The 27,790-nt window shown below is 40.5% G+C and overlaps 2 protein-coding genes across 12 annotated transcripts in view; one reads left to right on the plus strand and one right to left on the minus strand.

The window, feature by feature from the left end:
* Nucleotides 1–1,246: 1,246 nt before the first annotated feature.
* Znf597 (zinc finger protein 597) lies at nucleotides 1,247–20,913 on the minus strand. 8 transcript variants are annotated; one of them, XM_004864746.2, is made up of 5 exons: nucleotides 20,738–20,913; nucleotides 20,373–20,461; nucleotides 19,374–19,500; nucleotides 14,076–15,195; nucleotides 1,247–1,571 (listed from the first exon to the last, which is right to left on the minus strand). In XM_004864746.2, the coding sequence occupies exons 2-4, from the start codon at nucleotides 20,430–20,432 to the stop codon at nucleotides 14,081–14,083; spliced, it is 1,302 nt and encodes a 433-aa protein (XP_004864803.1). In that variant the 5' UTR covers nucleotides 20,433–20,461; nucleotides 20,738–20,913; the 3' UTR covers nucleotides 1,247–1,571; nucleotides 14,076–14,080. The 8 variants fall into 8 exon arrangements, with proteins under 8 accessions (XP_004864803.1, XP_021100054.1, XP_087059116.1 ...); XM_021244395.1 differs by having other exon boundaries at nucleotides 20,373–20,458; nucleotides 20,738–20,908; XM_087202990.1 differs by having other exon boundaries at nucleotides 14,181–15,195; nucleotides 20,373–20,458; nucleotides 20,611–20,738.
* The window catches only part of Naa60 (N-alpha-acetyltransferase 60, NatF catalytic subunit), a 34,129-nt gene continuing 27,189 nt past the window's right edge, over nucleotides 20,851–27,790 (plus strand). For 2 of the 4 annotated variants that reach the window (XM_021244404.2, XM_087202998.1), the window contains exons 1-2: nucleotides 20,851–21,035; nucleotides 24,086–24,157. The gene's annotated coding sequence lies outside the window, so the exon portion shown is untranslated. The remainder of the gene's footprint in view (nucleotides 21,036–24,085; nucleotides 24,158–27,790) is intronic. The other 2 variants (XM_004864739.4, XM_087202999.1) reach the window with 1 other exon arrangement.

Raw genomic sequence — 27,790 nt, forward strand, 5'->3', positions numbered from 1 at the left:
CCCTCAGACAAAGGTGTACTATCTTGAATCTATAAAGAACTTAAAAAAAATCAGACCTCCCAAATTTAAAGACCCAATCCAGAAATGGGCATCTGAAATGAACAGACATGTCTCACACAAAGAAGTAGAAATGGCAAATAAACATATGAAAAAATGTTCAACATCACTGGTCATTTGAGAGATGCAAATGGAAACAACACTGAGATTCCGCCTCATTCCAGAAAGAATGGCTGCTATCATGAAATCAACCAATAACAAATGCTGGCGGGGTTGTGGGGAAAGAGGAACACTGCTTCACTGCTGGTGGGAGTGTAGACTGGTGCAACCACTGTGGAAATCAGTATGGAGATACCTCAAAGAACTAGGACTGGAAGTCCCATTTGACCCAGCTATTCCTCTGCTGGGTATCTTCCCCAAAGAATTAAAAGAATCATACCACAGTGATATATGTGCACCCTTGTTCATAGCAGCACAGTTTGTAATAGCTAAAACTTGGAAGCAGCCCAAATGCCCATCAACTGGAGACTGGATCATGAAATTGTGTTGTTTTTTTAAAAATAAAATGGAGTATACTCAGCCATAAAAAACAAGAAATTAGAGACATTTATTGCTAAATGTATGCACATTGAGGCCATACAAGAATCTTAAGTGAAATAAATAGGACACGTGTAAATACCGAATAGTTTCTCTAGTGTGAGAAACTGAAAGTGTAAATAAGGACTAAAAGGTATAACAGATAATGTGAAATAGGAAGAAAAGGGGCAAAGGGGAGGGGGAAGTGGGAGGGGTAAGGGAAAGGAAAGAAGGGAATGGAATTAATATGAGAAAATGAAAAAAAGGAAACAAAGTCTTTGTAAATAGGGAGGGATGGAGGGGTTGAAGGGAGGGCAGCGGAAGGGGGAAAAAATAAGAAGCAAGAGAGTATGTAAAGGTGCCTATCTCCAATGATGAATGTCATTATATTGTACACCTAAAATGTACCAATAAAAGGATATACAAAAAAAAAGTAGTAACCTAAAAGGTTCAATTCCGACCAAATATTTTCTAATATGGAAGAAAACCTTAGCACAAAATTTCTTCAGTTTACTATGTCTGTAAATTGTAGTTTTCTTTTTTAAAATTTTAATACTGTCATTCTTTTTAATAACATACATATTATGCAGATGTGTATCTTATAATTAATTGTCAAAATGTATACAGTACAAAGAGATTGATAGTTAAAACTTGTACAAAAAAGCAGTAAAACTGTTTGGTCTAATATTTTATTGGATCAAAGTTGTAGTTTTGTATGACATATAATAACTGTGTGTTCAGGTAGCAACACTTATACAAGGCATGCATCTGTTTGTGTCAACGTGTTTCCATTGCCATCCCTGTACAGCCTGTAACCGGGTTGTATTCCACACTTCCTATGATTTAACTCTGTCCATGGTTGATGCTTGGAACAGTGTGAGGGGTTTCATACCAGTCTTCTGTTATAGATCTTGTGGCTTACTGTATTGGGCACCTTGCTTATAATTACTCATACAAAGAAACTTATCTTTCTTGTCTCACAGTAGAGCTTATTTCCCCTGAAAGAAAAACAAAAATACCTTTGAATGAAAATTCTAAAATTGTAAATATCTATTTTAATACTCAACTATGAAAGAATTTGTGAATGTATGTAAATATGTTTAATAAATTTCATTGGTTATGTTAAATCATTGTAAAACTTTTTTACATTGCTTAAATGTAACGTTTTAAGCTTAGTAATCTTTGCAGTTTTAATATAAAAACTGAGCACTTAAAAAAGATATTTAGTAGTCAAAGTAAGTAAAAGACTTGGGAATATTCCAATCCATCTCTGAAATGTTTATGAAAATTGATTGTTATATTTTTCCTTGTATCAAGATGTAAAACATATAATTTGCAAAATTTTATAATTAAAATAAGATTTGGTATTGTTTTATTATAAAATAATTAGCAATATACTTAGAAAAAATTTATTGGTATATAATTGTTCATAATAGCACCCTTATCTTTATTTCTGAGGAATCTATTGTAATATCTCCCATTTCACTTTTTGAGTCTTATCTTTTTCTTTTTTTTAGTCTACCTAAAAGTTTGTCAATTTTTGGGTGGGTGAGGTTTCAGGGATCGAACTTATGACCTTGCGCTTGCAAGGCAGGCAGCGGAACCACTAAGCTAAATCCCAAGCAAGTTCGTCAATTTTTATTTATTTATTTATTTTTGAAAGGGTCTCACTATGTAGTCCAGGCTGGCCTCCAATTCTTGGTGATCCTCCTGCCTCAGCCTCCCCACTGCTAGGATTACAGTCATGAGCTTCCACACCCCCAGGCTAGGTTTGTCAATTTTAATTTTCATAAGACCAACTCTTTTCTATAGTTTTTTGTTTGTTGGTTTTTCTATACCTTTTCTGTTTTTTACTTGATTTATTTCTACTCAGATCCTTATGTTCACTTCCTTCTGCTAATTCTCAATTCAGTTTGTTTTTCTTTTTCTGGTTAATTGAGGCATAAAGGTGGATCTTTTGTTGTGGTTGTCATGCTGGGGATTGAACCTAGGGCCGGAAGCATGGCATCAAATGCTCCACTACTGAACTATACACAGCCCTACTTCATCCCCAAATTTTTTTCTCTTCCCAGAGGTACTGAGGATTGAAACCAGTGCCTTGGGCATGCTAGACAAGCACCGTTCCATTGAGCTACAGCCCCATGCCTTAAGTTAGGTGACTTATTTGAAATCTTTCTTGCTAAATTCTACAAGTTTTGGTAAACTGTGTTTTCATTTGTATTCTTTATTTTTTGAGACAGGGTCTCACTATGGAGTTCAGGCTGGCCTCAAACTCACAGTGATCCTCCTGTCTCAGGCTCTTGTGTGGTGGGATTACAGGCGTGTGCCACCCTACCCAGCTTGCCTGATCCTTTTGGACTGGTAGGAAATAGCTGCTGGTGTTGGTATGGCATTTCACCATTTTGTACTGATCCAGGAGGATTCATGAATGCAGACTGCCTTCAATTCCAAGAGCCAGGTGATTTAGTAATGAGTGCTGCAGATGGGAGTGTAAAAGTTAGGGCAATAGTTAAGTAAATAAAGTTAGGGCTGAGTGTGGTGGAGCACATGTGTAATCCCAGCACCCTGGGTGGCTGAGTCAGGCGGATTGCAAGTTAGAGCTCCGCCTGGGAAATGTAGTGACTTAGCAAGACTCTTATTTCAAACTAAAAAATAAAAAGGGATGGAAATGTAGCTCAATACAAGGGCCCTGGGTTTAATCCCCAATACTAGGAGGGGGCGGGGAGTTAGCGCACTCAATTTGTGGACAAATTCCTTCCAAGGAGAAGCTGGGGACCTGCCTTTATTCTGGAGCAAGGTAGAGGGATGTGAGGGTGTGAGGTTAGGGAAGGAGGCCAGTGAAGTGGCCAGATGCCTGTTCAGGACTCCTGAAGTTATCTGTATTACCTGCCCTGCTGGATCCCAGATCCAGGCTAGTTAGAAGCTTGATCTCAGGCAGCAGCTGGGAAAGTATGTAGACTAATCTATTCCAGGGAGAAAGTGGGAATTGGGTATTTCTACATGTTTGCTCTGTACTAGACCCTGGAAGTGCTCATGTTCCCATTTAAAACTGTCTCTTTTGGGCCGGGGATTTAGCTCAGTGGTTTTGCTGCCTGCTGCGCAAGTGCAAGGACCTGAGTTCGATCCTCGGTACCAAAAAAAAAAAACTGTCTCTTTTTCCCCTGTCGTCTTAGGGGATTCAAAATGCTGGACCTTGTCTTCTCCCAAAGCAGTGATTTAGACGCCAAACCTCTGGGTAGAAACTGTGAGTTGGGGAGCTATCTGAAGCCCAAATCAACCTGGCTCAGGAAGCTGGGATTTAGGGATTCATTCTCACTTGTTTGATGCAGTGCCCATGTTGGGATGTGTGGTGTGTGTATGTCTCAGCTTTTCCTACCCATTTTCATGTGGGTATTTTGTCAGCTGCCCAGTGTGAAGTAGATTCACAACCAGTTTCTGGATTTCTCTTAGAATTGACCCATGTGCAAATATTTATTTGATGCATCCATGGAAGTCAAGAGCTTCCTATTCTTTATCTTGCTAAAGCCCATCAGTCAAATAAAATTTGACTTCCATAGGAACTTGGATCTATTGGCCAAGTACACTTGTTTCATAGTATTTAGGACATTAGCAGTTTCCTCTCTTGGAATTTCTTAGACAACCTATCCTCAGGTATAGCACCATTCTTCTCACAACAGATGTTTTGCTTCACACCCATTGAAAGGTATGCTAGCAAGGGAATAGGATAACTAATGTTGTTATTGGGCAAGGTACATTCTGATCCTGTTTTTTCACATGCCATGCTGTGAGCTGCTTTCATCACTAACACTTTACTTCCAGAGGTTCAAGGAAGCACATTGTTCAAATGTTCTCTGTTGTATCGGCTCAAAGCAATTCTATTTGAAATACAAACATCACTTTTACCTCATTTCCTTCAAATGTGACTACAGTGATCGTATATCTTTACTAAATTATTCCCTTCAAGCCAATAGGGCATCATTGTATTTTTATCCTGGGAACTTTCTTAATCAAGGGTTTTGACTGTTTTTCTTAAACTCCTTTCAGCTTTCTGGGGTTTTCCTGCCTACTGATGACTAACAGCATCAGGTTCTATTTCCCTTTTTCTTCTGACAGTTTCTTGGCTGCAACCAACAGTATAAAAGTGATAGGATTATTACTATAAGCTGGGCATGGTAACGCATGCCCATAATCCCAACACTCAGGAATTGGGATGAGGCAGGAGAATCACTACAAATTCAAGGCCAGTCTGGGCTACATAATGAGTTCAAAGTCAGCTTTAAGTACTAAGTGAGACCCTGTCTCAAAAAAAACAAAATATCTAGAATATATAAAGAAATAAAAAAATTAGACCACCTGAAAGACCCAATGAAGAAATGGGCAAGTGAAATAAACAGACACTTCTCACAAGACATACTAATGGGCAACAAAGATATGAAAAAATGTTCAACACCTCTGCCCACTACAGAAATGCAAATTAAAACAACGCTAATCCGGGGATTTAGCTCAGTGGTGCCAACACCTGCCTCACAAGTGTAAGGTCCTGAGTTCCATCCCCAGTAACAAAAAAAAAAGAAAGAAAGAAAACAATGCTAAGATTCCATTTTACACCAGAAAGAATGGCAGTCATCAAGAAGTCAAAGATAACAAATGCTGGCGAGGCTGTGGTGAAAAAGGAACCCTCCTGCATTGTTGGTATAACCAACATAATGGTATAACCATTATGGAAATCAGTATGGAGATTTCTCCAACAACTAAAATTAGAAATTCCATATGACCCAGCTATTCCCCATCTAGGTATTTTCTTCAAATAGCTAAAGACATCATACAACGGTGATCCATGCATACCAGTGTTTATAACAGAACAATTCATAATAGATAAATCCCGGAAACAGCCTATATGCCCATCAACAAATGAATGGATAAAGAAAATGTGGTATCTATACATAATAAAATACTACTTGGCTATAAAGGATAAATTCAAGAAAAATGGATGCACCTGGAAAATATAAAGTTGAATGAGATAAATCAGACAAACAAGTTTAAATTCTTTATGGTACTGTTCATTTGAGTAAGGCAAAGTACAAGCAAAGGGAATAATAAAGGATGTATAGGAGGAAAGAAGGGGCTACATCTCTTGCAATTGGGAAGAGGTCCAGGAGACAGAGGGTAAGGAGAAAAGGGAAGGGGAAGCAAGAAGAATTATGATATGCCATGTACAGGAACCTGATAACCTCAATGAATGTAAACATGTCATAAACATGAGCCATGAATAATTAGAAGAATGAAAATGGCAAAGGGGATTTAGAGGCAGAGGGAGGGAGGTGGTTGGGAGGGGATTAAAGAAACAAGCTATATTATATACATATACTTATTCCTCCAGATGAGTGTAAACATCATGTACTGCAAACAGGTTCTAGTACAATTTTTTTTTTTAAAGTGATAGGGCTAGGGCCAGGGATTTAGCTCAGTGGTTCTGGTGCCTGCCTTGCAAACACAAGGTCCCAAGTTCAATCCCTGGTACCAAAAAAAAAAAGTGATAGGGCTATAGAAGTTTCATTCATTCATTCACTGCATAATTTTAAGTGCCAACCATGTGCCTGGTTCCTGCTCCAATAGAGACAAATGAACTTAAATCATAAATTACATAACTATGATTCAGTTACAAGTATGACAAGTGGTATAAGGAAAATGAAACAGGGCCGGGGATTTAGCTCAGTGGCACTGTTGCCTGCCTCACAATTCCAAGGTCCTGAGGTTGATCCCCGGTACAAAAAAAAAAAAAAAACTATAAAAGGAAAATGAAACAAAGAAAGAAAACATGAGGAATATTTTATGTAGGAGGAAAAATACAGGGCTGGGAAGGAAAGCACAGGTATGTTTGTACTTTTTGTACAGGGGATCGAACTTGGGTCCTTGTGCTTGCACAGCAGGCGGCGAAACCACTGAGCTAAATCCCCGGCCCAAGTACAGGTATGTTTTATGTAGAAGGAAAAATACAGAGCTGGAATGTTTTATGTAGGAGGAAAAGCTCAGAGGTAAGAGTGCTTACCTAACATACATCATGAGGCTGTTTAACAAAAAAAAGAAAAGTAGGTGCACAATTCCTAAGGAAGTAAAGAGCTTTGTATTTTTGATTAACTGAAAGTCAGGGCTGGAGATTTAGCTCAGTGGTTCCACCACCTGCCTCACAAACACAAGGTCCTGAGTTCGATCCCCAGTACAAAAAAAGAGAAAGTCAGTACAGGGAGAGAGGAGAGAAAGAAAGAAGAGAGTAGCAAATAGGGAAAAAACAGTAAGGCCACAATGAAAACTTTAGATGTTATCCTAAGGACAATAGGAAGTCAGTGAAAGATGTCAAAGTTGGATGGTGAAATAATTATATGTTGTAGTTGTGCTGACAAAGAACAGAAAATGGTATGAGAGGTTAGGTTATTTCAGCACTGTGTAGTACTGCATAAAGGTGAAGATAATGGAGAGGGAAGCAGACAGGTGTGGGAGATGTCTGTTTATGCTTTTGTCTTGTGTGGGTGATTATCTAAGCCAGCGCCTCTATCAATGTTCTACCATTGAGCTACATTCCCAGGAGGTATGGGAGGTATTTTTGAGGCAGAATCCACTGGTTTTGATAATTGAGTGGATGAGGAATTCCAAGTCTGGTCTGGCTATTACAGATTATCATAAATGAGGTAGGAACAAGAAGAATTTATTTCTCATGGTTCAGGAGTATAGGAAATCCAAGATGATGGTGGTAGCAGATTCCTTATCTGGTGAAGGCCATTTTACAAATGGGTCCTCACTTTGTGGAAAGTGCTAGCTAGCTCTCTACAGTTTCTTTTATAAGGGCATTAATAAGGGTTCTGCCTTCATGATCTAATCTCCAAAAGTCCCTCTTCTTAATACTATTTCCTTGGAGGTTAGGACTTCAACATAAGAGACTTTGGGACGCACAAACAGTGAATCTATAGCTGTAGAGGAGGAAGAGAGAGTATGTGTTGATAGCACGTGTAACTGTGTGAAACAAACTGATCAGAGTCTAAAAGCATGAATTCTATTTTAGGTATGTGTTCAGATTTCTCAGTGATATCCAAAGAACATCTCTTGTAGGGACCTGAATATAGCATTCTGGAATACGGAAGAGGAGAAATCTAGGCTGACGTCAAATGAGATTTGTGTAGAAATGGTGGAGGTGAGCCAAGGATATGATCCAAGTAACAGCTGCACATTTGAATTCAGATACAAGGAGCCAATTGTGTGGCATGGACTTTTAGTTCCAGCTACTCAAGAGGCTAAGGAGAAAGGATCATTTGAGGCCAGGAATTTAAGACCAGCCTGAACAACATAGTGAAACACTGTTGAAGATAATAATAAAAAGAATTCAGCTACAGGGCATATCAAAAGCCTAAGAGACTGGCATTGGTTGATGGGCTGTAGAGAGAAAATACTGTACTTAGAACGAATGAGAAGCATAAGGCATCCCTTTCAACAGGCCATACACACAGGACAATCCTGTAACCTCATGTTGTATAAGAAGGGCAGAGCCAGAAGGTAGCTGGGGGATCCTTTCCCGGCCAGCGTGGTCAGTTCTTGGAATTATGAGATGGAGATTCAGATTGGTCTCACAACAGTCACACCCACGTTACTCTCCTGCTGGTGCCAAGGGACAGTCTTGAGGTGCCTCGGTGCAAATCTACTCAACCTGTTCCTGGCCGGTTTCTATGAAGAACCTCTAGTGTGAGGTATACTTGGAAGAGGAGTCCCTGCAAACTTTGCAGCCAGACGTCCTTCGCTCATTCCATTTGCTGAAAGAGTGCGCAGGCGGGGCCAAAGTGGGCACTCGAAGTGACCTCGACTTTCTGTTTCCGGCCAGCAACTGCGGAGGCATGTAGCTTAGAGTTGGTGTTCTCCTGGGCTTGTGTGGCTGGTGACCAAGCTAGAGACCCTAATCTCTCCAATACTGGAAGAAGCCCTCTGGCATAACTATTTAGCACACCCTTACCGAGTCCAAGCTTTAGGTAGCTTCCTACGCTAGACGATTGCTGGCTCGCGGAGTTGGATGTACCAGGTCCTATACTGCCAAGGTGAAGACTAGAAGGTAGGTGGATACCTAATGCTGTATTTCCAGACTAACGCTGGAAACTTCTACTGAATTCCAGGGCACAAGCGATTTTACTTCCTTTATTAAATGGGATAAAGTCATTTACTCTGCCCAAACCACAGTCCAACCATCTAAAAAATTACATGTATGTATATTTAAAGCTCACTTCTCTGCCATCATTATAAAATAACATTTATTAGAGAAAGTGCACATCAAATAGACATAATCACTGTTTAAAGACTGCAATCTAGAGCTGCGACCAATGAGAATGCACCAAAAACAGTAAAGTTGAAACAATAAACAAATAGAAGTGCATACAATACTTCTGAGGTATCCAAAGGAACTAGAGATTACAGCATAATCATAGGCTTATATAAATGAATATTTATGTCATATCCACTTCTTCCCTAAATTGTTCATGCGGGAAAAGAGCTCAATTTTTTTTTTTGGTACCAGGGATCGAACTCGTAACCTTGCGCTTTCGAGACAGGCAGTGGCACCAAGCTAAATCCCCAGCCCAAGGATCTCGATTTTTTTTTTTTTTTTTTGGTACCGGGGATCAAAACCAAAGATCTTAATTTTAAAAGACAAAACACCGATTGGCAGATGGGCCTTGGAAAGATAGGTAATGGTAATCTTTATATTAATAGGTCTTGTATAACATTAAAATAGATGAATATGCAGATTTCTAATAAACACCATTTACTTTTAAACTGATAGTCAAAGCAAACATACTTTCCTAGTGAGATTCCCAAAAGGATAACAAATTTAATGAACATTCAAAAGACTCTATTCAGATAAACTATAACCTGCTATTTCTCCCCTTGAACACATATGCAATAAATCACTGATTATTTTAAGAAAAGTCTGCAGTTTCAGATTGTATAATGATTTATGTTGCAATCACCCAGAGATTGCACCTAATTATATAGGATTTCAGAAGCAAAGACTAAAAAATGGCATTTACTGGGAGATGTCATTTGCTTTTAGTTTTAACTTTCTGAATTACTGAGTTAGTCATTTTCAGTGTTACACAGGGAGATGTGAAGAGACTATTATTTGTAGCAATGAAACTACTATTTTGAGCCCAACTCTTTTAAGAAAAGCAGAATTTCACAACTTTTTACTGGGCTTGGTGGCTTAAGCTTGTAATCCCAGCACTCTGGAGGCTGAGACAGGAAGATTATCACAAGTTTGAGGCCAGCTTGGGCTAGATAGTGAATTCATGGCCAGCCTGTCTCAAAAAACAAACAATTTGGGCTGGGGCTCAGTGGTTCTGTGCCTGCTTCGGAAGTGCAAGGTCCTGAGTTTGATCCCCAGTACAAAAAAACCAAAAACCTCACAACTTCTTAAATTATGAAATGTGAACTGTTGGCATCTGAATTCCACTGGGAAAATGCTGTTTTCATAAATGATAACTTTAACAGTACCTGATATTCCAGCCATCACTAAAGAGAACCATTTAATACACATTTTCATCACTGCATCAACAAAAACCAAGAAATTTAGAGTCAGTTGTTTCAGTACGGTTTGTTCTTCGCCAGTGTGTCAACCTCTATCCTGCAAAATGAGTACACCAGCCATTCATAGAAGTAAACTCTTGCAGTTACTTTTTCACTTGATCTTAGCCAAAAGGCCAAGAAGCGATTGCAGTTACTTTTTCATCTCTGTATTAACTTCTATCCAGTATATCTGTTAATAGCACCTAACACAATAGGCTCATAATATCTCTGGAGTTAAAAATATGACGGAATAATAAAAAAAATATTACGGAATCTACCTCCATCAGTTAACGAAACATACAGAAGGATGAAAAGGCCAACATCAAAAAGCCTGCCTGAATATCACTGGTAGACACACCTCTTCCTTCAACTCCCTGTGGCAAAGCAACTTGAAGTTAAAGTCTTTAGGTACAAGTGCACAATAAAGCAACAACTAAAACTATGTCTAGGTCAGTCACTGACAAGGTTTTTTTTTTTCTGCATACCAATCATCAACATTATACTAAAAAGCCACTTAAATTATTCCCACGTATACATTTATGTTTCTGTAAAAGTGCTATTTTTTAAATCTCTTATGGGTGTTTGGGTAATCTTTCAAAATCTGGAGAATAAAGAAAACTGCAAAAAAAAAGAGGCAAATTGTAAAGCAAACCTCATCTGGTAAGGTACATTTTTTTTCTTTCTTTCTTTGGGGGGACAGGGTCTCACTATGTATTTTAGGCTGGGTATGAATTCACTACTTGGAGTGATCCTCCTATCTCAGCCTCCCAAGTGCTAGGATTACAGGCATGTGCCACCATGCCCCTTGGTAAGGTGCATTTTCATATTGAGGTACACAGTATGCTTTGTGCCATGAATTTTCACTTTCCCCATACTTTCTTAGGTGCAAAGGAAAAGATGGCAATTGCCATCTTTTATATGAGCCTCACTTTGTCCAAGGGCCTTCGAAGATATTCCTCTCTGCTTTTTTCAGAAACTCTGCTAGCAGGGACTTTTATTTCAATTTCATTCCCCACCCTACAGTTCTTCAGTCCTCTTAAATGTGCTGATGAGGTACTATGTCACTTTCTCTCATTGAGGGCAGAAACAGGAGAGAAGGAAGGTTGTGCATGCATATATATATATATATATATATATATATATATAAATAAATAAATTTTTTTTTCTGTACCAGGGATTGAACTCAGGACCTTGCGCTTGCAAGGCAGGTGGCAGAACCACTGAGCTAAATCCCTGGCCCTCTTGTTCATATTTAACAAAGATCATTATATTCCAAAGTCAGCTAAAAGGAAACCTAACTGGACACCATCTTTCTATATAATTCAAAGCATCTCAGACAGTGAGATAAGAAAGTCTGTTTTAAATTTAAGACCCTTACACTGCCTGCCTTGCAAGCCAAGGACCCAAGTTCGATCCCCGGTACCAAAAAAAAAATGCACATTAAATTTAAAACCCTGAACCCCTGGCAGACTGATGTCCTGTATCCAGAGAGTGGAGATAGAAACAAAGGACCAAGTCTGCCCTGACATACCAAGCACATGGTCTCAACTCTGGATCTGCAAATTACAACAAAAGAAAGTGACAAAAGGGAAGAAAGAGTGGGCAAACGGGATCAGGCTGGTAGTTTTAGTTTTTCTCACTCACCAACTGTTATCTTCATGCATCTAGAAAGTTAAGAGATTAGCCTCAGTAGCCAGCTTCTTTTTGTGTATTCAGTCCTCAATCTGTTGCTCTGTAGAAGGACCACCTTCCAGGTATTACCTTCAATCCAACTGGCCCTTCAGAAACCTTCAGTTTTGCTCATGAGCTCTCCCAGCAATAACTGTACTTAGTAAATAATGTACCCTTCTAATATCTGTTTAAATAGAATGAGACCATTCTTACATCCCAATCAAGAGACCATAGAAATGTTATTTTCCGATAGTATACGATGTTGCTATAAAGAGAAATTCCATTATTATTTAATATTTTGCTCTGGTACTTACATGTGACAGCAATGTCTAAAACTCTCTGTGGCCGGGGATTTAGCTCAGTGGTTTTGCCACCTGCTGCACAAGTGCAAGGACCCGAGTTCGATCCCCAGTACCAAAACTCGTGTGTGTGTGTATGTGTGTGTGTGTGTCATTATTTTGATTAAGACTAACAACTTTTGCTGGGGATTTAGCTCAGTGGTTTTGCTGGGTGCTGCACAAGCGCAAGGACCTGAGTTCAATCCCCAATACCCCCCAAAAAAAAGACTAACAACTTTATATGTATTTTTCATTGCAAATGTTATGTTTTTTAAAAAAACTAAAACCATCAGGATGTACTCTGTAGAGCTTGAAATCTCTGATCTGACTGTAGGGATAGAAAGGAGACTCTTCTGTTACTTTACAAGTGAACCTGAAAATCAAGCCTTGGGTAAAGTGCAAAGGGAGTGAAGGAGTTCCTAAATGAAAGTGCACAGGGCAGCCTTCATGGTGACCATCCTCCCTATCTCAGCCTTCCTGGCTGGATGACATGCTGAAACATGGTGTAAGCTATTGTGCCTGTTTACAATAACCCACCCTACATTGTAGGGTGTATTTTTATTTTTATTTTTCCTACCTTTTTACTTGGCCCAAATTTATTCTGCAGAGCCCATTTTTCCTTTACCCTTCTGTTTCTCCTACCTTTAATAAATGTGAAACTGCCACTGTTAAAAATAAAAAACAAAAAACATAGTGTGACTGCCACCAAATAATCCAGTGTCACAGAAACTGTACCCTTTGAAATTAGAAGACAGCTAAGTTTAAATGCTAGCTTCACCACATGTGATGTTTTGTGTGCTTGGCAAAGTACTGACTTTATCCTCTGAAGACTTCAGTTTCCTCACTTGTGAAACAAGGAAAGTCCTTTCTCTGTCACAGATTTAGTCTCAAGATTAAATTAGGTAATATATCTAAATGTCAGGCTGGGGATTTAGCTCAGTGGTTCCGGCGACTGCCTCGCAAGCCCAAGGTCCCGGGTTCGATCCCCCGTACCAAAAAAAAAAAAAACCCCACACAATACATCTAAATGTCTAGCATGCTCCCTAAAAAACAGTTTTGACTTTTCAAAACAAGTAATGTGCTTCAGTACAGATCTGGAGGCAAATCCCATAGTAAGGAGCAAGTACTCCTCCTGCGCTGCCCTGCAAGTCAAGTCCAACCCCAGAAAGGGGTATAGTTAAGACAGCTGAAATACCCAGCAGTCATTTGAGTCAGAATATCAGGGCTTGCTCCTGGCATCAGATCTGAGAATGGGAACTCCATCGATACTAATTGCCATCAAGGTATCAACTAAGTTCATCCATTTGGGAACATGGCGGGGAGGGGGTCATTTCCAAACTCCTCCTGAAATTTACATGTAAAACAATAATCTCATACAAATACCGTATCACATTCAAATAGTTATAACAGAAAAGTATAAAACAGGTATAAAAACATTAATTTATATGTACAGAGCTGGCAAAAAAATAAATTCTTCTAAAACTTATTTAGAAACCACATAAAATTAAAAGAATGCTAGCAATAACCTTCACTTTAATGAAAACTGAATTAAAAAAAGAAGTTCTGGGGGCTGAGGATATAGCTCAGTGGTAGAGCATTAGTGCAAAGCTAGCACCACCAAAACAAAAAACAAAAAAGTTCTGTATGTTTCTCTGGTGTGTTCAAATGGAATTTGATGAGTAACTGAGTTCAAATCCTAGTTTCATTCACTAGCTATGTGACATTGCTTATGCCTCCTCAACTCTAAACTAGAAATAACACTGCCTACATCAAGCTGTGATGAGAATTAAATATTACATGGAATGTGTGTAAAGTGCTTAGCACTATGCTTGGCACATAAACACTATTTCCTATCATACAGGATACTGAAAATTCCAAGTATTAATGAGAACTTACTATATTTACAGGGTTTTTTTCCTGTGCGTTCGCTTATGAGTAACGAGATGCATATTCGCTTTAAAACTCTTCCCACAAACAGAACATTTAAAAGGATACTCTTGCCTGTGGCTCTTCTGGTGGCATGCAAGTTCTGAATCCAAAGCAAAACTCTGTGCACACATTTCACATTTATAGGGTTTTTCTTTTATGTGAATGTTCTGATGAGAAACAAGCTCAGAGAAACAAGGAAATTTCAAGTCACATTCAGGACACTGTAAGGGCTTGAATCTGGAGAATGAAAAAAAGTTTTCATCATCAATATTGTATTGTTCAGAGTCTTCCTTGTGGCTCTTCTCAGGGAGGGCAGGGTATGAAGGCTGTTTGAAGTTCTTCATGCACTGAGTGTGCTGGTATTGTGGTATTGCTGGTGTGTGTGTATTCTCATGCAAAGCCAGATTTGTTTTCTGAGCAAGAGATTTATCACGGTGAGCACAGTCATATTCTTTTTCAGCAGCGTGGCTTTTCTGATGCTGTGCTAATCCTGGGAGCCACATAAAACTTCTCCCACATATATCACATGTATAGGGTTTCTCCTTTATGTGGCTGTTCATGTGCCGGGACAGATGTGACTGCTGACGGAAGGTGGTACCACACCTGGTACACTTATAAGGCTTCTCACCAGTGTGGATTCTCCTGTGTGTCCTCAGGTTGGCACTATGACTGAAGGTCTTCCCACAGTCATCACATTTATACTTTTTTTCTCCTGAATGAATTTTCTGATGCAAAGCAAGATATGAAGTATCGCTGAAGCTTTGGTCACACTCAGGACACTTGTACTCATTTTTGGCTTCTTCCAAGGGAAATTCAAGAATTTCAGAAAGTGATCTGACTCCTAAACACTGAGACAGTTCCACTAATGGGGTATGGTTTTCAATAGTCACTAAAAGACTCATTAACTTTTTCTTGTAAGTGGAAGTTCCGCCTGATTTTTTCCTTTCAGGGATTCCAACTCCATCCTCAGAGGACCTTTGTGAATGGACTTCGGGTGCAGCAATGGAGTAATTTTCTAAGGAAAGCTGTTCAAGTTCCAGGGACTCTAGGCTTAACTGCTCATTAATCTCAGTGTTGCTTTCCCCTCCTGTTGATAAAAGTAAAACAAAGCAAAACAGACAGTATCTTCAAGTAATACTAGAGAAAGAACAAGCTAAAGTAGTTACACAGAGGAGCTAGAAACTGCAAATGAGTTATCTTATAATGCCAACACTGATGAATATACAAAATCAGGAGCCAGCAGGTTCTCCTGACTTATTAAAAGTTCTCCTCATGAACATGCAAGGAGCAGAGACGGCTATAATTAAGTCATGGTCCAATAATAGGAACTAAGGACAATCTTGGTGAACATTGTCTAGAGATGTAGTTTTCCATTTAGTCTATTTAGATTTCAGGGGAGCTTTTCATTATTTAAGACATCTCAAGTGACAGATGAACAATCAAAATATATCTTGGAATAGATACTGGGATTCATATTTATCCAAAAAAAAAGAAGGCAGGTAGCACAGGCCTGTAATCCCAGCTACTCAAGACAGGAGGATCACAAGTTCAAGGCCAGCCTGAGAAGCTTAGTGAGATTGTCTCAAAATAAAAAAGGGGCTGGATATATTGCTCAGTGGTGGAGCTCCTGCCTAGCATGTATGAGACCCCTGGGTTCAATTCACCGCACTGCAAAATAAAAACAAAAAGAAGGCACATGAGTATTTTTACTTGGTTCTTTTTTCAGACAAGGTGTTGCTGAGTAGTCAAGGCTAGTCTTGTCCTTGCTAAGTAGCTGAGGCTAGCCCCAAACTCCTTTTCTTTAGTATATGTGCTGCTAAAGCAACCACAAACCCCAAACTCTTGATCCCCCTACCTTAGCCTCCTGAGTGCTAGGATTACACTTATGTGCCACTATGGCCAGGCTAAATGAGTATTTTTCTACCTTAACCAGGAACACACAGGTCACCAAAAATAGTTCTATCACCAGAGAAGCCTCTAAAATATCTTGCTAGCAAATTACCTTTAGTAGGTGTGGTAGCACGTGCCTATAATCCCAGGAGTTGGAGGCTGAGATAGGAGGAATGCCACAAATTTGAGGCCAGCCTGAGCTACATAGTAAGATGAAGGTCAGCCTGCACTACATAGTGAGACACTGTCTAAACAAAACAAAACAAAACACCTTTATTCTTCATCAAGGAATGATTAAGTTTGTGCTGCTGAGTTTATGCAGGCAAATAATGGTCAGTCTTACCTCAAGGACAGCTGACAGAACTTGGGCCTGCCAAAAAGGATTCATTTTTAATATTTTTCTCAATATACCTAGCCCTCCATATCTGTGAGTTCTGCATCTGCGGATTCAACCAACCAAAGACTGAAAATAACTGAAATGAAAAATTTCATCTGTACCAAACATGTGATTTTTTATGTCATTATTCCCTTAACAATACAGTATAACAACTTTACATTGCATTTACATTATATTAGGTATTACAAGTAATCTAGATGTGACTTAAAGTACATGGAAGATGTTCATAGATCATATGCAAATAATATGCCATCTTATACAAGGGGTTTGAGCATCTGCAGATTTTGGTATCCTTGAGGAGGGCAGTATCCTGGAACCAATCTCCTGTGGCTACAAGGGAAAACTGTATTCCTCATTTATAAAGCCAATATATTAATACAAAAGGGATCCTTCCTTCCTAAGAAATGAAATCCTATGACTATCTCAAGTCACTGACTGGAAAAGGTTTCTGTATGTGTATAGCATATGGGAATTCTGACTTAAAATATTGAGTTTAGAGATTTGGGATGCCAAGGCCACTAAGATTTGAGACCAAAATAATAAAATAGCTGCCCATAAAGAAAGCTTGGGAAATCTACATAGGGTCCCCTTAAGACTTGCTGAGTACTAGGGCCAGGGATTTAGCTCAGTGGTTCTGCCGCCTGCCCTGAAACCATAAGGACCGGAATTCGATCCCCGGTACCAAAAAAAAAAAAAGACTTGCTGAGTACTAATCTGCATGCACGAGGAAACTATCCAAAGCCATGAGAACAATCATCAAATAGGAATATACAGAACAATAACTAGTTTACATTCCTACCAGCCAAAGTAGAAAGACTGACCCTCTAACACACAGGACATCAAGCAGTTAAAAAGCAAACCCTAAAAAAACGAGCATACCCAACCCCAAGTAAGTAATGCATCCCACAATGAAATCCAAAAATATTTAAAAAAATAAAAACAAAATTTAGCAAACAACAACAACATAAAATTCACAATGTCCAAAATCCAACAAAAATTGATGAGGTATACAGGAAAACATGGCCAATAACAAGGAGAAAAAATCAGTCAACAGAAACAAAATTAGAAATGATACATGATAAAACTAGTAGAAAAATATTAAAATAGCTATTAAAAATATATTCTATTCGAGTTTTATCCCTGGTACAAAAAAATATATATATATATATCTATATATTATATGTGTTCAAAAAGATAAAGGAAAACATGAACATGACAGAGACAAGTAGAAAGTATAAAACATGAGTTATGAGATAGTTTAGCTACTTAGCCCCAGTCAGAGGTATAGGAATACTGCATATAGTCTCTGTTAGGTAAAGAAGGCATAGCATCCCCTTAAGAGCATATTATTAGCAAATTATAATAATCTATACTAATAGGGTTTTCCAAGTAAAACTGTAAATTGACTTCTACAAATATTTGGGAAGATTGTCATGTGTTGTGTGAAACCACAGTCACTGTACTAGACTAAATTTTTGTCTTTAAGAAATCATCTCTCGGGCCAGCGATTTAGCTCAGTGGCGCCGTGGCTGCCTTGAAAGCACAAGGTTCTGAGTTTGATCCCCGTACTGGAAAAAGAAAAAGAAAAAAAGAAAAAAGAAATCATCTCTTGGTAGGCATGTGGCACACTTCTAATCCTAGTACTCGGGAAACTGAGGCAAGAGGACTGATGGGACTTTTAGGTCAGCCTGGGCTATACAGAGTCAGTTTAAGGCAGCCTGAATTACATCGTGAGTCCTTGTCTCAAAGAAAACCAAAAGAAAGAAAGTAATCATCTCTTGAGCTGGGTGAGGTAACACACTTCTGTAGTCTCAGCACTTGGGAGGCTGAGGTGGGAGGATCATTGTGAGTTCTAGACCAGCTTGGGCTACATAGTTAGTTCAAGGCCAGCCTGAACTACATAGCAAGAGCCTATCACACACACAAAAAATGGTATCATTTCAGATTTTGGAACTTGTTCTTTCCTTTTTGGGGGAACTTGTTCATGAAACTTATCCATATACAAGATGTGATGGAAATACATGGTGAATGTTTAAATTTTTAAAAATTACAGTAAAAGATATATTTAATCCTCCTCAAAATACTCTACTCTCCTTGAACACAATCATTCTTGCCACTTTCTGAAGCCATTGTGAAAGTCCTATTTCATGAGTGTCTTTAGTTGTGCTATTATGGCTGCTTCAATGTTCTGAAATCAATTCAAAACGTTTACCTTTCATGGTCATTTTTATTTGGGGAAAGAACCAGAAGTTACAGGGCCATATCTAGTGAATAAGGGGGATGAGGATGCACAGGAGTGTTTTTACAAGTTTACCTTTCTGTTGGATGGCACTCAGCAGGAGCACTCATCATACTTCACAACTCATAAAGACACAAAAGAAGACTTCCACAATTACTTCAGAAAGTGGCAAGAACTATGGGATAAGTGTGTTTGAAGTGAGGGGGTAGTATTTTCAGAGGAATTAGTGGCACTATATCTTTACTGTAATTAATTTACTTTATTTATTTAATTTTTTTGGTACCAGGGATTGAACTCAGGACCTTGCACTTGTGAGGCAGGTGGCAGAACCACTGAACTAAATCCTGGCCCTGTTTTGTTTTGGTTTTTGTTTGTTTTAGTACTGGGGATTGAACTCAGGTCCTTGTGCTTTCGAGGCAGGCGACAGAACCACTGAGCTAAATCCCTGCCCCTTGTTGTTTTTTTGAGACTGGGTCTCACTATGTAGCTCAGGCTGGCCTCGAACTCACAGCGATCCTCCTCCCTCAGCCTCCCTAGTGCTGGGATTACAGGTGTGCACTACCAGGCCGGGCCACTGTAATGCCAAGTTTTAAAATATAAACATTATTGTATATTTTGATCATCCCTTGTAAATTGCCCAGGAATAGGTCCTGCCTCACTATAACAACATGTGGACGAGGCATTAAATCTTCATCCAAGAACTGATGAAAGTTCAAAAATGCAAGAAAAACTGCCTTACCCATTAAGGTCACATCGTTAGAACACTCCTGTGTGGCCTCTCTGGTAAGGGACTTCTGGGCAGGGTTCAAATTTACACATTCCTCTTGAGAAAAATATACAGCCAGATCGTCAAACAGTATTGGTTCCTGAAACAACATGAGAGGCCATCTTAATTCAAGAGGCTAGTGGGTCAATCCTTCAGTCTGGGAAGGCTGATAAGAGCTAAAAACATTAGACACAAGGGAGCAAAGGACTCAGAGAAAAGGTTCCTCAGTGCTGAGATAGGGTATAAACAGGTTCTAGGGGTGGGTTCAGGAAGAAGAGAGTAAACATAGATATACATTTCGAGGCAGTGGTATAAGGATCAAGACAATATACTGGGAGAATGACATCTTTTCTGGAAGAGAAGAGAAGAGAATTCTTGGGGAGGGTAACCATTGAGTAAAGATGCTCTGTGAGAGAGGAGGAAAAATCATGAAAGAGAGTGAAGTTTCAGGGTTCTCACACCATCTTTCCTTTGCCATTCTCTCTCTTCTTCCCCATTATACTCACTGCTTAGCATCCAATCTATTACTCCTTCCCTAAGTTTACTCTTAACTGGACTGTGGTATAATTAAGAATCACCTGGGGCCAGGGATTTAGCCCAGTGGCACCGGGCCTGCCTCACAAGTGCACGGTCCTGAGTTCAATTCCTGGTACATAAAAAAAAAAACCCAGAATAATCTGGGCTTTATTATTATTATTATTCAACAGGTATGAAGACTAGAAATGTGCAATTTTGAAAAGAATTCCAGGAAGACACTTCAAACTGTTACAGACCCCTCCCAAAGACTGTGTTCCTTAGTTGTGGGAAAAGAATTGGTAAACTACTTCTATGGACAAAGACACCTGGCATGCTGGTTACCGGGTGGCAGGCACATGCCCATCATGACAGCTGGGTCTAATTCTCTGCGGTCTTCAGGCTGAGGTCGGAAAACAGCGACAGAACGTAGTGTGTGAAAAAGGCATCTCGTCTCACCTGGGCGTCGGATGTCGGGAGCGTGGACGCCATCTCGGGTGTGGGAGACCTCTTCTTCATGTCGCCATAGGAATGTTCGGATGAAGCTGCTAGGGGAAAGAAAAGACCTTGGTGTACCCCAACCTGCCTCAGTACCCTCAAGCCCCTTTAAAAACCTGAACCGAACGCTTCTCTCCCCAGCCCAGCCCCGAAGGGTGTCCACTTAGGGCTGCAGAAATAATGAGAGCTCCCCCCCCACCTGGGCAGGAGCAACAGGAAACGACGCCCAGTCGAGAAGCGATAACGGATGCCAGGGGCACCGCAAGATTCCCACGCTCCCATGCTCCCCCACGCACGGGCTGCGGGAAGCCGCCGGAAGCTCTTACCCCAGCCGCCTCTGCTTTCCTGCTCTTTGATTGGTCAGTTTGCGCCCAGGGGGCTGTCCCTCATAATGAAACCAATCCGGCCGCTTAACCGAAGACCGGTACTTCACCGGCAGCTGCACGAGGAAGGTCCTCGTGCGTGTCTACTAGCAGATATTTCCGGCTCTGCCCACGGGGTCTCTACGGTGAGATCCAGACCACTGGACCCACTCAAAGGGCAGCGTTAGGGTGACCCCGGAAGAACGTGATGTTTCTGAGAAGGAAAGCAAGAAGACAGACTCTGGAACTCAAAAGAGCGTTGGTAACGAATTGTGGGACTATCCAGCTGGGTCTGGTGGGCCAGAAACGTATGTCTCTCGGGTTAGATGAATGAGATGCCGGTGGGATGCTGGGCCAGGCTTCGGCCTCGGTCTGAGCGGTCGTTAGGTCTGGGGCAGATTATGGGGTGGGAAGTAAAGGGGTATCTTCTGCGTCAATAAGGTTCCGATCTGGGTGGGCCTGGTTTCCGACCCAAAACATTCTAAGATGTGGTGCGTGTGCCCACCACTGCAGCCTTAACCGAGAACCGCAGCGGACCTCATGCAGGAGTAGAGCCACTGGTTTGCTTCGCCAGACGTTGGACACTTTACATTTGTCCTCCAAATGACAGACGTGCCCCACGCTGTAGACATTGGGTTCTGTGGTGTAGGGATTGGGAATTAGAAAACTGCCACAAATTGCTTAGGTGATCAGGGCCAATTTTTAACTGCTTTCTTCAGTTGCAGTGAGATCAGAATGCCTCTCCTCCATAATTTAAAGGGCAATTTCAAAGGTTATTAGATAATGTTAAGTGAAAGGAATTTTCAGTTTATGAAGGTGTAGGGTAAGGGGAGAAAAGACACAATAGATATTGTGAAATTTCTGAGTAAATTTCAATATGTTGTCTGAGTTTACTGCAAGGTTAATTGGGGAATGGTTCTGTGGTTATTAAAACAATATTATGGAACCAAAAAAAAAAACCAATATTATGAGGACTGGGAATTTAGCTCAGTGGCGCTGCACCTGCCTTGCAAGCACAAGGTCCTGAGTTCGATCCCCAATACAAGAAAACAATATTATAAGAATTGAGCAGTAGTGGGATTTGGTGAAAAAACTGGATAGTTTCAGCTAGAACAGAAAACCAGAAAAAATGATGAGCAAAGATAGGGCATTTGTTTGATTCAGTCGCTCAGTGACATTATCAACACTCCAACACTTTTTTATTTCTTCTCCCTCGGCTTTAGCAGTTTGGTGAAAGTGACAATGGCATCGATAAAATACGTGTAGACATGTATTGTGTCATGTACTCATCCTAAACCAGTCATTATCAAAATGAAAAGACTATGGTAATAGAGGTTAGCCCATCATACTTCATGCCCTGGCACTGGAGAAAGGACCTAGCCTTCCCTGACCATATACTGCACAAAAATCAAAGCTCTGTCAGGAATGAAAAAATAAGAAAGTAGAAAAAGTCAGATAACAGTGTTACAGGTAGTGTCTGTTAACAGCTAAGCAATAGTCATTGTGGAAATGGGTTACAAAAGAGGTAGGGTCCCCGGATGGAGAATGGTTCTTCAAGGACAGAAAGAGTAAAAACAATTTGGGACATATATATTCAAGAAGAACTAAAAGCCTGCTATATATTGAGGCCTGGGTAAACAGATTATCTGTCTCCCAGCTTCCATGAGAGGCTGAGCAGTTAAAGAGCTGGTATTCACTGATAATCGAGTCTCTTACTGAGGGAATGTTGGCTGCATCTTATGTGGGCAAATTTTACTTTCACCAAACACAAGTGGCTCTTGAGCTGGGGGTTTAGCTCAGTGGTGCCACTGCCTGCCTCACAAGCAGAAGGTCCCCAGTTCGATCCTCAGTACCAAAAAAACCCCACAAAAAACAAGAGGCTCTCATGCTTTCAAAGCTAGGGTCACGTGTAGCTGAATAAGTGGCTCTGCATGAGAAAGAGGCCCTGAATTCTAAAATGTACCTCCAACATGTTAATGCCATTACCAAAAATGGGCTTTGCTATGTGTCAGCTCTAGCCAAATTGGTTTTCAGTCAGACCAGAGATGCTTCCAGTGAAGAATTGTGGATCTGGTACCAATTAATTCTTACAAAATACAAGTTTCAGTGAGAGATTCTTGTAGGGTAATGAGATCTATGGAGAATGCAGGTTAGACACAATGAGAACAGAAAAGAAACAATCGATTGGATAATAAAATAGAGGAATACACATGTAATTGTTTCCCCAGAGGACCCATCAAATTAAAACTTCTGAGACCAGGGGTTTAATTGTGACTTTAATTCTGAGACTTACTGGCTGAAGAAGTTACAGAGCTAGGACGGCCAGTCCCTTGCTTCTTTCTGCCCTGCAGCATACAGAAAAGCTGAACCTTGGAGGATGAGGCACGGAGCCAGCCTGAGAGGGGAGGGAGTCCGAGGGAGGGAGTCAAACCTATCCCTGCTGGAAACAATGCCCTAATAGAGTAAACTTACTTAAATGGAAGCCATTTTGGACCTGTCAGTCATTTAAAAAAATTTTTTTAAATTATAGTACTGAGTGATAGAGTTTAATAAAGTAAAGGCTTTCACTTACTTGGGAGGAGGGTAAATGATTATATTCTTTTGTTAAGGAAAACAGGAATATGAATATTCTAGTTGTTCTGTAAGCAAATAAACATCTGGTTTAACCATCAGTCCCTGGTGAGTCTGATTGGGAAGCCCAGTCTCAGAATACACTGACAATATTAATAGAGAAACAGACCCTCTATTGTACTACCCTGATTGGGGCTGTGACAGCCGTAACACCTAGAATGCACCTGATCTCATCTGATCTCAGAAGCTAAGCATGGTTGGGCCTGGTTAGTATGTGGATGGGAAGCCTGATAGGGGCTATGTGGCCACAAGGTCATCCTCTTCCACCTCTGCTGTGGTTCTTATTGGAGGAAGTGGTTTCATCTTTGGTGATCCAGTTTATACCCTTGCATCATTTCACACCAGGAGGGAATTTCTTTGGAAGCAAAATATTTGGTTCCTGGTTTGGATCCATGCAGATATTAACAAACCCCTTAGAGCCATGAGTCTGGATAATTTACTCCAACTTATTCCAGTCTTCCCCCTACCTCGTAGTACTGGGGATTGAACTCTGGACCTTGCACTTGTAAGGCATGCCCGGCACCACTGAGCTAAATCCCTGGCCCTACTCATGCCAGTCTTGTGAAACTTTTCTGCTCCCCAGGGTGATCCAAAATTCACTCTAGCAGGGCAGATGCTGGTCAACAAGATGACCATCCACAGGGTTTGCTATGAAGTAGCTTCTTCATGATTTGTTTCCAGGACCCTGAAAAAGATGTTTCCAGAGGTCTCCCTGCAAAGACTGCTTTGGAAAACTTGTGACTTTCTTCCTGGGTAAGTCAGGAAAATTTTGATCCAGGCGAAGGACTTGGCTTTTAATGATGAACCAGTTTATTTTGTACACACAGACTTTTTTTTTTTTTTCTGCGGTACTGGGGATTGAACTCTTGTGCTTGCCAGGCAGGCATGGCACCACTGAGCTACATCCCCAGTCCTTGAACTAGTTTGTTTTGATGATCAATCAGTTTTTTGAGGATTTCTTTTTTTTTTCTTTTGTACCGGGGATCAAACTCTGGACATTGCGCTTATGAGGCAGGCTGGGGCACCACTGGACTAAATCCCCGGCCCAATCAGTTTTTTATTTTTGTTGTTGTTTCTTAGCTTTAATTGTTCATGGTGGGCACACAGGGCTGCCACTGAGGAGAGCAGCTTCATTTTGCATGCACTAAAGGCCTTGGGTGCATATTGTATTATAAAATGGGGACAGCCAATACCTAATTTTCAGGGTCATAGAGGAAGTAAAAGAAAACACTGAAAGAACTATCAAATGGTGTTTAGCATATAGTAGGCACTTTACCAAATATGCATCCACTCACATTCCATTCTAGAAGTTCCATTATTGTTTGCACAACAAATTACTCTGTTGAAATTCTTATCAAACCGTCTTGTAATCACACATGTCCACTGCAGTTTGTGTCCTTGTCACTACTTGTGCCCACAGTGTCTGGCCTCTTTAAATGAGGACAGAAGGAAGGAAAAAAATTCAGCTTTAAAGCTTGGCCCTTGTCTCCCTCACACTTGCTTTTTGTTTATAAAAATACAGTGTTTGTCTATGTAAATAATAAAAAAAATACCTGGAAAATGGAAACCTCTGGTATTCAGAGTCAAGGAGGGAAACTTATTTCTCTTACTTATTTATTGTTTGTTTGAGACAGATCTCACTATGTAGTTCAAGCTGGCCTTGAACTAACTCTGTAGGCCAGGGTGGCCCCAAACTCATTGCAATCCTCCTGCCTCAGCCTCCTGAGTGCTGGGATTACAGGTGTGTGCCATCACAACTGGCTGAGATGCTTATTTTCACTATGTATCTTTTTTTTTTTTTTCGATACCGGGGATTGAACTCGGGACCTTGTGCTTGTGAGGCAGGCAGCACAACCACTGAGCTAAATCGCCAGCCCACTATGTATCTTTTTAAAAATTTACCATAGAAAAAATGTCAGAAAAATCTCCCAAGTTAATCCAAAAATGAAATAGCTTGTTGGACACACTCATTTAAAAAAATCATATTATAAAGATGAAATACAAATATTTCATAAAAATTAAATGACCAAACATAATAAGTGTATATGAAAACGATCTTTTTCACTTGGATTACAGAGAGGTAAAGAATTATACCGTATTTTGGTGAGGGTGTGGCTCGTTTCCCCTTGCTTCAGCAGGTATAAAGTCCTTGTACTTTTAGCATGAGAACACAATGGTAAAATCTTTCTGGCAAACAATCTGGGGGTTTTTTTCCCCTAAACTTAAAATTTGGTTAATTAAAAATAATTTTAAACAACATTCTGAGAATTTTTCCTGAGGAAATACAGATGGTCCCCCAATTTACCATGGTTTCACTTAAGGATTTGTTGGCTTTACAGTGATGCAAAAGCAATACACACTCAGTGGGAACCATATTTTGATCTTTTTCCAGGCTAGCAGTATTTAGTATAATACTCAGAAGATGTTAGGTGGCAGGAGCTGCAATAAACTGCAGCTCCCAGTAAACCACGTGTGTAGGGTGATAAATAGTTGATACTCACAGTGTATTACATTGCCAGCATTTTTTGGGTACAGGTATTCAGTGAGTTACATGAGATAGTCAGTAGGCAATACTTTATTATAACACAGGCTTTATGTTAGGTGATTTTACCAAACTGAGCTAACAAGAATTTTGAGGTGAAGGTTAGGCTAAACTATAATGTTCAGGTAAGTGTTAGGGTAAACCATGGCGTGACCAAGACCACCAAAGCAGGCAAAAATGAAGCAACAAGCATTTTATTACAAGCCTGGGTGCAGGCTAGTCAAGGACAGCAAAGCCATTGATCCTGGGGGCTTGGGCAAGGGGAAACTTTTAGGGGAGTTTGGGTAGGGGAAGGGTAGTCCCAGGAGGAGTGGGAAATTTTTGTCCTGGAGTGGAGGAAGTCTTTTGTTCTCTGGCAGAGGAAGGCTGGTGGTCTCCACGGGTGTCTGGGCCTGCAGGTGTTGCTGCATGAGAGCCAGGCTGCTTATCTCAAACCTGGGCCTTGGCTTCCTGTTATCCTTTGCGCCTTGCAGGATGTGTAACTGCATTGCCTGGGAAGTTTTTTCTTTTCTGCTTGGGCAGGGGTCGACAGGTATATTAAATGCATATTTTTGGTGTTTTTTGTTTGTTTTTGAGGCAGGGTCTCACTATGCAGTTCAGGCTAGCCTTGAACTCACAGTGTAGCCCAGGCTGGCCTTGAACTCAAGTTTTCCTACCTCAGCCTCCTGAGTGCTGTGATTATAGGTGTGTACCACCACTCCTGGCTTTTAAATGCACTTTTGACGTGCTATATTGTCAACCTGTAATATTGTTTATTGGGGTATAATCCCATCATGAGTTGACCAGCATCTGTATTCAAAAAGGCGTGGTGGTACACACCTGTAATCCCATCACTCAGGAGGCTGAGGCAGGAGAATTGTTGTGAGTTCGAGGCCAGCCTGGGCTACATAGTTCAAGGCAAGCGTGAACTGCATGGAGAGACCCTGTCTCAAAACAAAAAAGTTTTCCTATGTACAAGGTTGTGAGTTGCATATTGCTCATAATATTGGGTATTAGTGGGGAAACCACTAGTCTCTTCTCCTCTCTCCCCAACTTCATTCCATCTACTGACCACCTTCCCTGAATAAGAGACAGGGGTTTGGATCACCCACAGTTAGACTAAGAGAGCAGCACTGGACTTTGTTCTTCTGTGAAGCAAACAATAATGCAGGGCAGCTGGGGACAGTGGTGCATGCCTGTAACCCCAAGTACTTGAGGGGCTGTGGCAAGGAGGATCACTAGGGATATAGTGAGATAGATATAGATATATATATATAGATAGATATAGATATAGATATGTATAGCTAGGGATATAGCTCAATGTGTAACAGGCCCCTGAATTTTATCCTCAGTGTCTCAAATAAAAAGCAAAACCCTAGGGATAATGGGGAAGGGCCTAGAGTAAACATTAAAATTCCTTAATTCCTGGAGAGATCTTGGCTTTGGAAATTCTTGGGACTTAAAAAAGGAAGGGAGAGCCTGTCCATGTAATAACACTTACTGTTTTCCCTGGGCCAGAAGAGCCTGATTCCTGTCTCCAAAGTTAGAGGTTTGGGTAGTGTCATTATGATTAGCTTTGGGATCCATCCATCCATCAGTGCGATTGGTGGAGCACACCTCTGGGTGTTTCTGAGTGGGTCATAAGGGTTGGCCTTGGGGTCTGAATCTGGTTCCTGGCCCCTTCCTCTCTGGCACTGTTTGTTATTCTGCTTCCTGGCCACCATGATCTAAGCAGCTTTGCTCTGTTACACTAAGATGTTCCTGCCTTGGAGCCAGTTGACCATGGACTGAATTCCCTTAAAACATGAGCCCAGTTAAACCTCCCCTTAAATTATGGGTGTCAGGTATTATGTCCAGCAATAGGA

This window comes from Heterocephalus glaber, unplaced genomic scaffold (genome assembly GCF_053883595.1).
Source record: "Heterocephalus glaber isolate CG9 unplaced genomic scaffold, H.glaber_assembly_v1.0 deba00001781, whole genome shotgun sequence".
In the NCBI taxonomy this organism is placed as follows: domain Eukaryota; kingdom Metazoa; phylum Chordata; class Mammalia; order Rodentia; family Bathyergidae; genus Heterocephalus; species Heterocephalus glaber.

Bases quoted from the DNA above. Each gene is read 5' to 3' on its own strand.
- Znf597 (XM_004864746.2), bottom strand. From the start codon at position 20,432: ATGAAGAAGAGGTCTCCCACACCCGAGATGGCGTCCACGCTCCCGACA. The intron at 19,501-20,372 runs GTGAGACGAGAT...ATGTTGTTTCAG, and splicing joins TCCCGACATCCGACGCCCAG to GAACCAATACTGTTTGACGA. The intron at 15,196-19,373 runs GTAAGGCAGTTT...TTTTATCAACAG, and splicing joins TAACGATGTGACCTTAATGG to GAGGGGAAAGCAACACTGAG.